Source organism: Cetorhinus maximus, chromosome 15, assembly GCF_964194155.1.
Source record: "Cetorhinus maximus chromosome 15, sCetMax3.hap1.1, whole genome shotgun sequence".
Taxonomy (NCBI): Eukaryota; Metazoa; Chordata; class Chondrichthyes; order Lamniformes; family Cetorhinidae; genus Cetorhinus; species Cetorhinus maximus.
Genome location: NC_135893.1, coordinates 99,958,153 through 99,970,731, shown reverse-complemented (window position 1 = coordinate 99,970,731; position 12,579 = coordinate 99,958,153). Strand labels below are relative to the sequence as shown.

Here is a 12,579-nt window from a genome sequence, read left to right as displayed (position 1 = left end):
TAATGATACGCTGATGTATTACAATGAGCTTCCCCAGACGACTGATGGTGGGAAATGCGGCTCGCTCTCGGTGGGCTGAGTGCACAATCGTGACCTGCCTTCTCGCCGTCGTGAAACCGATCGCGCCGAATTGTCCGCTCGCACCACCAATCGTGCCCGCCACCAGCGGGCATGGAAAATTCCGGGCACAGTGTGGGTAATTCAGGTATTCAGTCATTCAGGTAAATCTTGACATTGAGCAACAGTAAATAGAAATAAAAATTGAGAGAGATGTAAAATGTGCTGCAGGCTCACAATCACTCCTTCTACACTTTTAGATAGTCAAGAACTAGTTCACAAAGTGAAAAGTGCCTCCCATGGAAATGGTTGCAGACCAATGACTGATAGGAAATTGCACAACGTTCACTGCGAGGATACCGGCTTTAAACCCAACATTAACCACTGGATGTACTCTCACGATTAGAACGGTGTGGGACTTCAAACATCCAAAGTAGCCAAGATAATAACAGCTACCAGGGAACCAGACACAAACCCTACATTAGCCATCAAGCAACCAGATGTGGGTTTCACGCTCGCCGCCAGAACACCAGGGGTAGCATCGGAACAGACAAGAGAGGAAAGGCCGAGGGGTGGGGTGGGGGGGGCATGTAAACCAGTTCAGGGGATGGGAGGGGGAAATCCACTTTGTTATAAAGCGTGGGGGTGGAAAAAGACCAGTAGGAGATATGGGCAAAGGTGGGGGCAGTTACCCAGGTAAGAATGCCATACAGGAATGAACTTAGTATAAGAAGTGACCTGGAAATCAGAAAGTTGGAAATGTCACTGACTTAAATCGCTAGGTGATGAGGATACTGAAGCTGGGTCCTGACTCAGACTTAATTGTTTCAGGAGCTTAATTTGTAGGTGAAGCAAGGATGCTTTCTGCTCTCCCTGGTATATTGGAAATGCTTCCTGGCTGATTGGATTTACACAGGGGTATTCCTTGAATCTAATTATTTACCTACCATTATGTGTTTTTTTGTGTTGCAGGCTCTTTGACTGTTTCTGTCACTGACATGAGAGCACCCTTGGTCGGAGCTTCTGGTGGTGTCTACGCACTCTGCTCTGCACATTTGGCCAATGTTGTCATGGTAATGGTTTAATTTGTGTATTTGGAAGCAGTTGTACAGAATAAAACAAATAAACCACAGCTGCATTCAAGGTCAAAGAGTACTCTGTGCAGCAGCATGTGGGTTTTTTTCTCCTTTGGCAAAGTACAAATCCCGAATCCTGTGATGTTGTGCCATGTAGAAGGTCTGCACCCCCACGGCGAGTTCCCGATCTCTGCCAGGTTGTCAGAGGAAAGGCAGGACAGCATCGTGGTATTTCAATAGTTTACAGCGTTTACTGTTGTTGGCCAGGAGCAGCTTAGACCAGTGGGATGAGTAGAGGAAAAAATTCTGTTCGGTTACAAAATTCAGGAGTACATTCTTCTCCCAATCTCTTCAGGCTCCACCTCACCCCCTGTCACCATTTCTTGGCCAGGAGGGCGGGCGAGCAAAGGATTTCCGTATTCCTGCCGGTAACGAGCCATCATTGGCCACTGGGAGGCGTGAGAGGGACCTGAGTTAGTTTGCTTTCGGACTGTGCTCTGCTTATAGGAATTGGGGTGAGGTTTCCTTTTCCTAGTTAAGTTAAAAATCCACCCCCACTTCTCCCCACCATCCACAGGAAAGTGGGGCAGGAAGGCAGTTAAAAAAATCGAGCTGGAGGGCCTCCCCATTCCACTCCCACCCTGATCTGGCCGACTGGAATTTTAAATTGTATAATAATTGAGAATGTCATGAAGACTTCTTGTTTTACTAAGTGTGAGTCAGGCAGAAGAAGATGGCAGGGTGAGAACAACGTGGGTGATTACTGCCCTAGGTTTATGAATTTTATGAAAGATCGTGTTTTAAATGTTTAATTCAGTAGTTTCAGATTAATATTACAGTTGTAAACTTGTTAATGATGTTTGAGTGGTCCCATTACTATGATATTAATATTATTTTCAGTTTAACAGTGTGTGAGCTGATACCTTACCGAAATATCTCAGTGAGACAGGGAAACTGCCCATGTTATGTGAACAAATCTAATAATTCATCCTGCCCGGCAAGATGTGTCCTTTTTTTAAAATCTTCATCCCAATTTCTGTACATAGAGGGCACCTCCCCAGTAAAAGGTAACATTCATTTGTTGTCTAACAGTGCACGCCTTGTGTTAAATTTCTGTAGTTGCTGTAAACTGGGTAAGTTGTACATCCACCATGGCAAATAGCAGTTGATATCTTATTGAGAAAATCCGTGCCGTTGGTAGAGGAACTGGTATCCATGTGATTAGTATTTCAGGCAGGTACAGCAGGCGTATAAATGATTCACCTGCCATTTAACATTTGTCTTTGCACATAGATCCTGAACAATACGTGCGTTAGTCCCAGCACAGTGCCCATTGCAAGAATAGAAATTCTGGGTCACTCAACGCTCAAATGTTCCCTCCCGTGGTGTCTTATTATTGATTAACGTGCCAGCCAAGATTAACCAACTCCATGGACTTCTCACACTGTTAAACAAATCGTCTGAAATCTGAAAGTAGAAGATTTCAAGCGCTGCAAATGCAAATGACAAACTTCAGAAGAGCTATAGGGGAGTTAATGAATGATCAGTTAAACCAAAGAACCCTTACAAGGGCTAGATCCCCAGTAAACTGGTGACGGTGAAATACGGAAATAAAACAATTCAAGAAATTGCACAATTAATATAAGGACATTATCCAGCAAGAAAGGAAGAAGTGAGAGGGAGTGAGGGAGTATTTGCTGTGGTGGGAGGGGGGGGCGGGGGGATGACACAAAACTTGGTAGCAGGGGCAACTCTATTGATTGGCTCCACCTTTGGGTTGTATGTATAACAGTTTCAGCTTCTTCTGATTGTTGGACCTGAAGTTATAGGATCCTCACCCAGTTGCAGCGCTCCAGCATGTTGGTGCCACCTGGTGGCTGAAGCTGGAACTAGGCTTTGTTCTGAACGTCATTTGGTGGATTGATTTAGTGAGATGAAATTAGGCAACAAGTCAGCCAACAGCAGCACCAGGATTTAGGGCACATGGCACAACCATTAAAGTTCCATAAATAGCTCTACTGTTACGTTGCGTTCAAAATAATTAAATTCAACTGCCTTGCTGTTTTCTTTAATTGTTGCCTTGGTTGATAAATATGAAAAATCAGCCCTCACATCTTCTTAGATGGAGTTGACATTTTGACAATCAGTTTTGTGGCATCAAAAGCTCCCGTCTATAAAAGGTGATTCTGCAGTTCGTCAACATGTAGACCAGGGTGTTATGCCGTGGGGCAACAGCATACAAATTCTTAACCTGCCTGCCTGAAAACTATGCTCCACTATTTTAGTATTGATTTTTAATGTTTATTTTATGTGTACATAGAACTAGAAAATGTATTGATTAATATTAAACAAGCAAAATTTCTTTAAGTTTCCTTGACTGATTACCGTTTTCCATCTAAAACTTTTAATAACAAATTTATTTATTTTCAGTAATTTTCATCAAATTCCTCAATCTTGTTGTCTAGTGAATGAACCGTCACACTCTAAACCCAGTGAACTAGTCATACCAGCCATTGAAATGGAAAAACTAGTTAGTATCAAATGGTCAATACCATTTGTACGTAAATCAGTTACCTTAAGGAATTGACATCTATCATGGTCCATGAGGAACTGCTGTTAAAATGTTTTACAGGCTGGGTTCTGGGTCAGAAACATCCTACTTAATGTTGTAATGTTGTGCTCTCATAAAAGGCAATGTATACTTTTTATCGTAGATTCTACTGTACGTGTTAATAACTTTTTTTTCTATAAATGTATGTACATCAAGTTGTGAGATCCACAGTATGGAGGGTGCCGATACGTTCCAGTTTGTCGCTTCATGTCAGCAGAGAGGACTTCCTGATCAGGCATAGTGTGGATTGGGAATGGGACCTCCATCTTATTACTGTGGTCTGACCTAAACAAAGGCAACAGAACTGTGTGCTGACCAACTGTGATACCCAGCTATCTGTGCATTACAAACACGTAGTTGGAGCCGGATAGCTGGTGGGGGAGGGGAAGTAGGTTCATATTGAAATTGAAATTGAACTGGAAAGCTTGACAGCAACTGCTTATTATCACTTGTTACCATAAATGCTGGGCAGTACTCATTCTAACACACCATATAGACCAAGATTTAGTGATAGAAGTAATGGTGAAGCTACCAACATTCTCAGATATTAAAGTGTAAATCCAACAGCAATCTCCGGTGACCACATGTGCAGTTAAATGCAAAAATCAGGAAGTTGCTGTCTGATGGACCATGCTGCTCCAGAAACTTTGCTCTGTCAGTGATAACGGTGAGAGACCTGGCATTGAAATACATGAAACAGCATGAAGTTGCTGTACTTATATGATAGATACGCGCTAAACTTCCCATAAAATTTAAGACTTGTCCTTTCGAGTGTAAATTATTTTTTAAACAGCATGATAACGCTTAATTCCTGCCAAACAACTCTGAAAAGTTGCTTTTACAAGGGTGGAATCTTATGCTTTCAGAAAATCTTTTTCTTTACTTTTTCTTTCTGCTGTTTCCATCTTTTTTCTTAATCCGTCTTTCTTTCCCTTTATTTGTTCCGCTTTGTGTACGTGATTTGACATTGAATTAAATATTCTAACTTACACTCCCTGGTTCAGATTCTTCAAGGTTCAGTAAGGATTGTCCAATCTGATTGGCTAAGGAGATGCACCAATCCTTGCCCTGCTCTCATGCTCTCCTCTCACATGCTCTCCGATCTCTGGTCGAGGGTGCTGCATGTTTTGGGTTTCTAAACCACACAAGTTCCAATGCAAAAGCTCATAGAAAGTCTTTAGGTGTAAATGCCATGAACAACTGGTGCCATGCATTTGCCACTGACCACAAGATTGGCCCATAGGGAAGGCCCAGATTTAGCAGTCAGTAATAAAGGAATGGCACACGCCGTTCACTTCATTGACACCTGCCCACAAAGTGCTTGTCAGCTTTTGAGCACAGATGTGCTGTCATTGGGTATCTGTTCTAGCTCCCTGCCCTCTAAAGGGGATCTGTGGCATATGTGAGCAGGGCAAGCCTCAGGCCGCTCTTCAACCTATCGGAGTGAGGAATCCTCACTGACCCGCAAGGATTCGAAACGAAGGAGTATAAATCAGGCAGTATGAATTAGATTTAAATCACGCACGGGAAGTGAAATAAAGATTGGAAAAGATAAATAGGATTAGGAGAGAGAGATAAAAGGGATGAACAGAAAAATTAAAAATCTTTTTTTTTTAAAGCCTTCCATACTAAATGACTTCTGAAGGAATGAGAACCCACACTTTTAAAATTAAAATTAAAATTTCAGGGCTAGAGAAGTTGTTTGACAGTAATGTCACTTATCACACCATGACAAAAAAAATCACTTACTCATCAATGCACCAGCTCTAACTTTCTCAAATATCTTTAGCAGGGAACTAGTGGATAAGTACCTCAATTTTATACCATTACAGTCATTCCAGTGCTTAGTCTATCAGTGAAGACTATTACAGCACACTCTGCGGAGGAGCGGGGTAACTCTTACAGTAACTTCTAGGTTTCTGCACTTAACTGCACATATGTAGACATCGGACGTTGCCGTCCGGTTTACTCCATTATGTTACCGAGCGCTGGTAGCCTCACTGTTATCTCTGTCACAAAATCGACCAAAGCTTTCAACACAAACTGAAAATTTCCCATTAAAATCCATGTGCTTGTTATATCGCGGAAACACCCAAATAATTCTATATGATACATAAAAGCTACCGTGTGTGAAGATGATCTTATTCCACATCAGGTCTTTCATCTTCAAGGCAATTTCCAAAGTGCTTCAAAACCAGTTCATTAATTTTGAAGTGTAGCCATTGTTTTTAATAGTCAGCCAACTTGTGCTGAGGAACCTTTAAAGGTGGGTGTGTTACCACTGAGTTAAGACCGACACTTACAGTATGACTAGAGAATAACAATCCCTGAGTGTGTTACAGTTACATGTTATCGATTATCTTTCAGAATTGGGCTGGAATGAGGTGTCCCTATAAGCTACTCCGAATGATCTTGGCACTTGTCTGCAGTAAGTACCTTCTTTTTAAGGTCTTTCTACTACCCTACTGTAATTATTTATCTCCCTATCTCTTATATCACAAAAAACTATAATCACAATACTGAATGGACATCAAAACATTTGAGGGCACTCACCTGTTCTACGCTGGTTCACGCATCATCAGAAATAGGGCTCTTTGGTTCTTTAGGCTAAGCAATTATCTAGATATTGTTTAATTTTTGATTGGCAAGAACAAAATGGAAGTCAGTTGGCTCTGGCACATTAAAAAGTCCCTGGGATAGGCCTCCCCCCACGTAGTTTTTGGACAGACAGCTGGCAGAATACGCTGGTTGCCCGATTGTGACGATGGGAGACCCAGTCCATTTGTGGGCTGACCCACATAAGTAATAGTAGCAGGAGAAGACCATACGGCCCATTGAACCTGTTCTGTCATTCAATGCGATCATGGCTAATTTTGGGCTTCAATTCCACTTTGCCTTGGTTCCCTGAGAGAGCAAAAATCTGCCTATCTAAAGCCTTAAACATATTCAGTGGTGGCGCATTCACAACCTTCTGGGGAGAATTCCAAATATTCACAACCCTATCAGTGAAGTAATTTCTGCTCAGCTCAGTCCTAAAGGATTGTCCTCTTGTCCTGAAACTGTGCTCCCTTGATCTAGATTCCCCAACCAGGGGAACAATGTTTCAGCATCTACCCGGTCAAACCCCTTCAGAATCTTGAATGTTTCAATGAAATTGTCTCTCATTTTCCTAAACTCCAGAGAATATAGACCCAATTTACTCAGTCTATCATCATAGGGCAGCTCTCTCATTCCAGGGGCCATTCAAGTGAACCTTCGCTGTACCACCTCCAAGACAAGGACTTCCTTAAGTACGGAAACCAAAATTTCATACAGCATTCAAGGTGTGGTCTCTTCAAAACCCCACATAATTGTCACAACGCGTTTTATTCCTGTACTCCAATTCCCAATAAAAGCCAACACGCCATTTGCCTTCTTAATCGCTTGCTGCACTTGCTAACTTTTTGTCTTTGTGGTGCGAGTACATCCGAGTCTTTCCGAACATCAACATTTCGGGCAGGATTTTGTGTCCTGCGGGTGGGCGCCTGGTAGACCCGATCGAGCGTGAAGCCACGTGCGATGTCGTTGGCAAGTGTCACGACGTCATCGCGCACTCGTGCGTGCGATGTCGTTGGCAAGTGTCACGACGTCATCGCGCACTCGTGCGTGCGATCTCCCGGTCGGCGGGCGCGTCCGAGAATCGGCAGCGCGCCCACCGACAATTAAGAGGCCTATTAAGGCCCTTAGCAGGTAGTTAATTCGTATTTTTCGCTGCCCATCCAAGCGTTCGGTTGGCGGGCGGGCGAATTGGCCAGGAGGCCTCTGGATATTTTTATGAAACCTCATCCACGGGCGGGATGTGGCTTCCAGAAGTAATTTTTTTTAAAAATGTAAACATTTTAAACGTGTTTAAACTCTTCATGTGACTGAGTCACACGTGGGGACTATGTTTCTCTCATTTTTAAAATGTTTATTTTTGTGTCCACAGTTCTTCAGTTCCCTGAGGCAGCTCCGATCCCTCAGGGAGCTTTCAGTGAGCACTCCCCACCCCACCCCCGCCCAACGCATGCGCAGACTTCGGCACTCGCACTCCTCCAGCCCTTATCCTGGCCGCGCTGAGCTTCCGTTAATCGGCCAGCCAGCGTGAAATTGCAGTCGGGGCCTGATTGTGGACCATTTCGCAGCTGCGCCCAATGACCCCGCCCAATGACCAGAAAATCCTGTCCTTACAAGTTTCACGCCTTTAAAAAAAAATTCTGCTTTTCTATTCTTATGAACACAGTCAGACCTCCACACATTATACTCCATCTGCCACCTTGTTGCCCAACCATTTAACCTGTCCATATCTCTTTGTGTCCTCCTCACAGCTTGCATTCCCACCTAGCTATGCATCAGCAAAGTTAGATACATTACTCTGCCTCTTCGTCTAAGTGGGGAGACGGTGCCCAAGTAGTAATGTTGCGGGACTAGTAAACAATTCAGAGGTTCAGGCTAATACTGTAGTGGGATGGATTCAAATCCCACCAAGGTGGCTGGTTGAATTTGAATTCAACTTTAAAAAATTAGTCTCAGTAATGGTGACCATGACAATTGTCATCGATTGCTGTAAAAACCCACCTGGTTCACTAATGCCCTTTAGGGAAGGAAATCTGTCATCCTTACCTGGTCTGGCCTACATGTGACTCCAGACCCCCAGTAACGTGGTTGGCTCTCTGAAATGGCCTAGCAAGCCACTCAGCTCAAGGGCAATTAGGGATGGGCAACAAATGCTGGCCTTGCCAGTGCTGCCCACACCCAATGAAAGAATAAAGAAAAAAAAGTAATTAATATAGATTGTAAATAACTGAAACCCCAACTCTGATCCTTGCGGCACTCCACTAGTCAGAGCCCGCCAACTTCAAAATTCCCTATTTATCCCTACACTCTGCTTCCTGGCCATTAACTAATCCGCTATCCATAATACAAATCACTCCCAACTCCATGAGCCCTTATCTTTCTTTTTAATTCATTCATGGGATGTGGATTTCACTGGCTGGCCAGCATTTATTGCTCATCCCTAGTTGCCCTTGAGAAGGTGGTGGTGAGCTGCCTTCTTGAACCACTGCAGTCCCTGTGGTGTAGGTACACCCACAGTGCTGTTAGAGAGGGCGTTCCAGGATTTTGACCCAGCGACAGTGAAAGAACGGCGATATACTTCCAAGTCAGGATAGTGAGTGACTTGGAGGGGAACTTCCAGGTGGTAGTTTTCCCATCAACCTGCAGCCCTTGTCCTTCTAGATAGTAGTGGTTGTGGGTTTGGAAGGAGCCTTGGTGAATTCCTGCAGTGCACCTTGTAGATGGTACACACTGCTGCTACTGCGCGTCGGTGGTGGAGGGAGTGAATGTTTTTGGATGTGGTGCCAATCAAGCGGGCTGCTTTGTCTTAGACAGTGTCAAGCTTCTTGAGTATTGTGGGAGCTGCACTCATCCAGGCAAGTGGGGAGTATTCCATCATACTTCTGACTTATGCCTTGTAGAAGGTGGACAGGCTTTGGGGGATCAGGAGGTGAGTTACTTGACGCAGGATTCCTAGCCTCTGACCTGCTCTTGTAGCTACAGCATTTATATGGCTGGTCTAGTTCAGTTTCTGGCCAATGGCAGCCCCCAGGATGTTGATAGTGGGGGATTCAATGATGGTAATGGAGTTGAACATCAAGGGACGATGGGTGGATTCTCTCTTGTTGGAGATGGTCATTGCCTGGCACTTGTGTGAATGTTACTTGCCACTTGTCAGCCCAAGCCTGGTATTGTCCAGGTCTTGCTGCATTTGGACATGGACTGCTTCAGTATCTGAGGAGTTGCAAATGGTACTGAACACTGTGCAATCATCAGCGAACATCCCCACTTCTGACCTTATGATGGAAGGAAGGTATCTGGTATATTAACCTTTTGTGTGGCACCTTAACAAATGCCTTTTGGAAATCCAACTATGTTGCATCTACTGGTTCCCTTTATCTTCCCTATTGGTTACATCCTCAGAAAACTCTTATTAAATTTGTCTGATAGCATTGAGCTGGTGGACTGCAGGTATTAAATGAGCAACTCCCCATCCTGTGGTGCAGCCAGCCTATTCTGGGCCCAGTATATGATTAGTCTGGTTATGGGGTAACTATGTGGAGTCCGGAGAGGACTTCTGCTCCTCCTGGACCCAAAAATAAATTAAAACTAACCTTCTGGACTCCTCTTTGGCTCGACCACCAGCAGAAACTGTGCAGCGTGTGCATGCTCCACACAGTAAAGTCCCAAAATAGCACTCAAGGTCCCATGCCCATCGTCACAAAAGAGCCTATGGCCTGACTCAGGCAGGTGCCCCAATCTTCCAGCAGTACATCTTGGGAAGGAAGGTTGCTCATACCATTGACCAAATGGGGCAGTAAGTCATAGCCTGCTATGTTCAGTATACTACCACCCTGTTTCCACTGGGCGCAATGCCTCAAAATCCCCCCCAACTCCTCCCCCTCCCAGTAGGCTTGACAATTGCAGTCAACTTCATGTGAACATACCTGATCCAGATGCAGGATGACAAAGAAAAACCAACATCCCATTCATTCTCACTTGTACAGAGCCTCAACCAACCAGACGTTATCTCAGTGAACCCAAATTGTGTCCTGTTCACTCTAGTTAAAATTCCAAAGTGCTAAATCTCTTCAGATTGACATGGAAAAGACTGGAACAATGTAATTCACGTTTCAGTTGGAAAATTCATATAGGTATAAAAGAACTGCGTTGTAAGTTTAGATTGTCTAACTATTTTTTTCCCATGTTTTGAATATTTAAACTGTTCTCTTTCTCTTTGGCAGTGAGCTCTGAGGTTGGTCGTGCTGTGTGGCTCCGTTTTTCCCCTCCTCTTCCTTCTTCTGGCCCCCAGCCTAGTTTCATGGCACATCTGGCTGGTGCAGTGGTGGGTATCAGTATGGGACTCATCATCCTGCGCAGCTACGAGGAGAATCTCCACCAGCAGTGTGCCTGGTGGGTCATGGTCTTCTCGTATGCCATCTTTGTTGTATTCGCAATTTTCTGGAACATTTTTGCCTATGATCTCCTGGGTGTGCAGATCCCACCTCCGCCATAGGTAGGCAGACCTCGGCTTTGGAACCTGTCCCAAAAGAGGGGTTTATTTGGCTGCAGGACCTCTTTGTGAACGAAGAAATGTGAGGTGGACCTTCAATGAGCAACTGTTAAAACTGGCCTTTTGACTACCGATTTTTATCATCATTGTGATTGGCAGGATTTGTATCTCAACGACTAGACAATGAGTAAACACCGCAGAAGTGGTAGACATCACTTACAAATTATGGGATTTTGAGAGTATAGATAAATGAATGAATTTTATTTTGGTGAACCAGGTGTTGTGGAAGTCTAACACTGTGCTAAAGAATCTCCAAGCCAAACCACTGAAACATCTGTATAAGTGGTGCTTCTGTTTAACCTGATGTGGAGGGGTACATTCATTTCCTGTAGGCATGCACCCCGCCTGTATCAGTCGTGAGTATTTAAGCGCAGGTTGGAACAAGCCAACCCTTAGGAACCAAGTGTGCACAGGAATATAGCCAAGTGTTAGCAGCTAAACTGATTAACAGGTTACAAAGCACCCTGGCAAGCTGCCTGCTGCTTGTCTATCTAGACCATCCTTATCTGGTAATGATGGGTCTACACAGGAATTTAGGTTAGAAAGCCCAAACGTAAACACACACAAAATTCATTTTACTAGCTCTCCATTTTTTCAAGCACCTCACCGTATTTTGTGTACATAATCATCAAATGGGATGTGAAAATATATTGAAAAAAATTTAAGTGACAAGAATCATATTGTGAACAATGAACTCCACCATCCTCCCGTTGACCTATAAAGTCTAGTTAAACTGGTTAAGTCTAACGTGTTAAATTTCATACAGATGTTTTCAAGCTAAAATGTCTCAATAAATATTGACCTTGATCTCAAAAGGCTGTTTGTACATGTTTGAACCAAGCTCCAGATTGCTCGGTGTTGCACGAAGAGGGATCAGTGGCACTAGGAGCGAAGACGATCATTGTCAGATATTTTCACTCGATATCTACAACGTTAATTACCATAATCCCAAAACCATGGAGATAGCAGTTTTAAAAATTTCTATTGGAACTTCATCCAAAATTGAATACAAGGGAGGCTCCACCAGGCTCTGAATAAGCGAGCCCAGTACTTGTACCCAAGATTGAGACAAATCTAACCCAGCATTCTGCAGACTCGCCAGTTTTGCATCGATAACTCATAAAATAATAGAACCAATTATGAGGAGAAAACTCAAGGAACTGCCTCAACAGAAATAGTGTAGCCACAGCCAACATGGCATCAAGAAGAGGAAGATTCTGCCTAAACCAACTTTCTTGACTGTTTCAAGAAAGTGGAATTTTACGTGGAGGGTGGGAAATCACATCGTGCGATGCACTTGGATTTCCCAAAAAGCCTTTAAATTCCTTTTGAATGACTAGCGCATGAATGAAAATAGTAGGATTTTCCCAGTGTAACTTGTTAGAGGAGTGATGTTGGCTTAGATTCAGAATTCACATGCAAACAGGCCAAATTTACAGATGATGCTAAACTTGGAGGAGGGGAAGTACCCGGGGATAGTAAAAAATAGCTTGATGGAATATCTGCAAATGAGCAGAGCAGTGCCAGGTGAAATTTAATACAAACAAGTGTAGGGTACTGCCTATTGAAGAATGTACGAATACCATAGTGTACAATTTAGATATTGCTAAAAAGTGAAAGGGGTTCAGACATGACATTAAACTTATTACTTAATATGGTCCATCTTGTTTTCTGGCACAGTTAAGAGG

At 43.5% G+C, this 12,579-nt stretch overlaps 1 protein-coding gene across 1 annotated transcript; it reads left to right on the top strand.

The window, feature by feature from the left end:
- Positions 1-1,031: 1,031 nt before the first annotated feature.
- LOC144691266 (rhomboid-related protein 1-like) lies at positions 1,032-11,706 on the top strand. Its single transcript, XM_078559314.1, has 3 exons — positions 1,032-1,130; positions 6,112-6,172; positions 10,563-11,706. Exons 1-3 carry the CDS (start codon positions 1,056-1,058, stop codon positions 10,832-10,834), a joined length of 408 nt encoding a protein of 135 aa, XP_078415440.1. The 5' UTR covers positions 1,032-1,055; the 3' UTR covers positions 10,835-11,706.
- Positions 11,707-12,579: the final 873 nt, after the last annotated feature.

Coding starts and splice junctions, on each gene's coding strand:
- LOC144691266 (XM_078559314.1), top strand. CDS start 1,056: ATGAGAGCACCCTTGGTCGGAGCTTCTGGTGGTGTCTACGCACTCTGC. Junction 1,131..6,111: donor ATTTGGCCAATGTTGTCATG/GTAATGGTTTAA, acceptor ATTATCTTTCAG/AATTGGGCTGGAATGAGGTG. Junction 6,173..10,562: donor GATCTTGGCACTTGTCTGCA/GTAAGTACCTTC, acceptor TCTCTTTGGCAG/TGAGCTCTGAGGTTGGTCGT.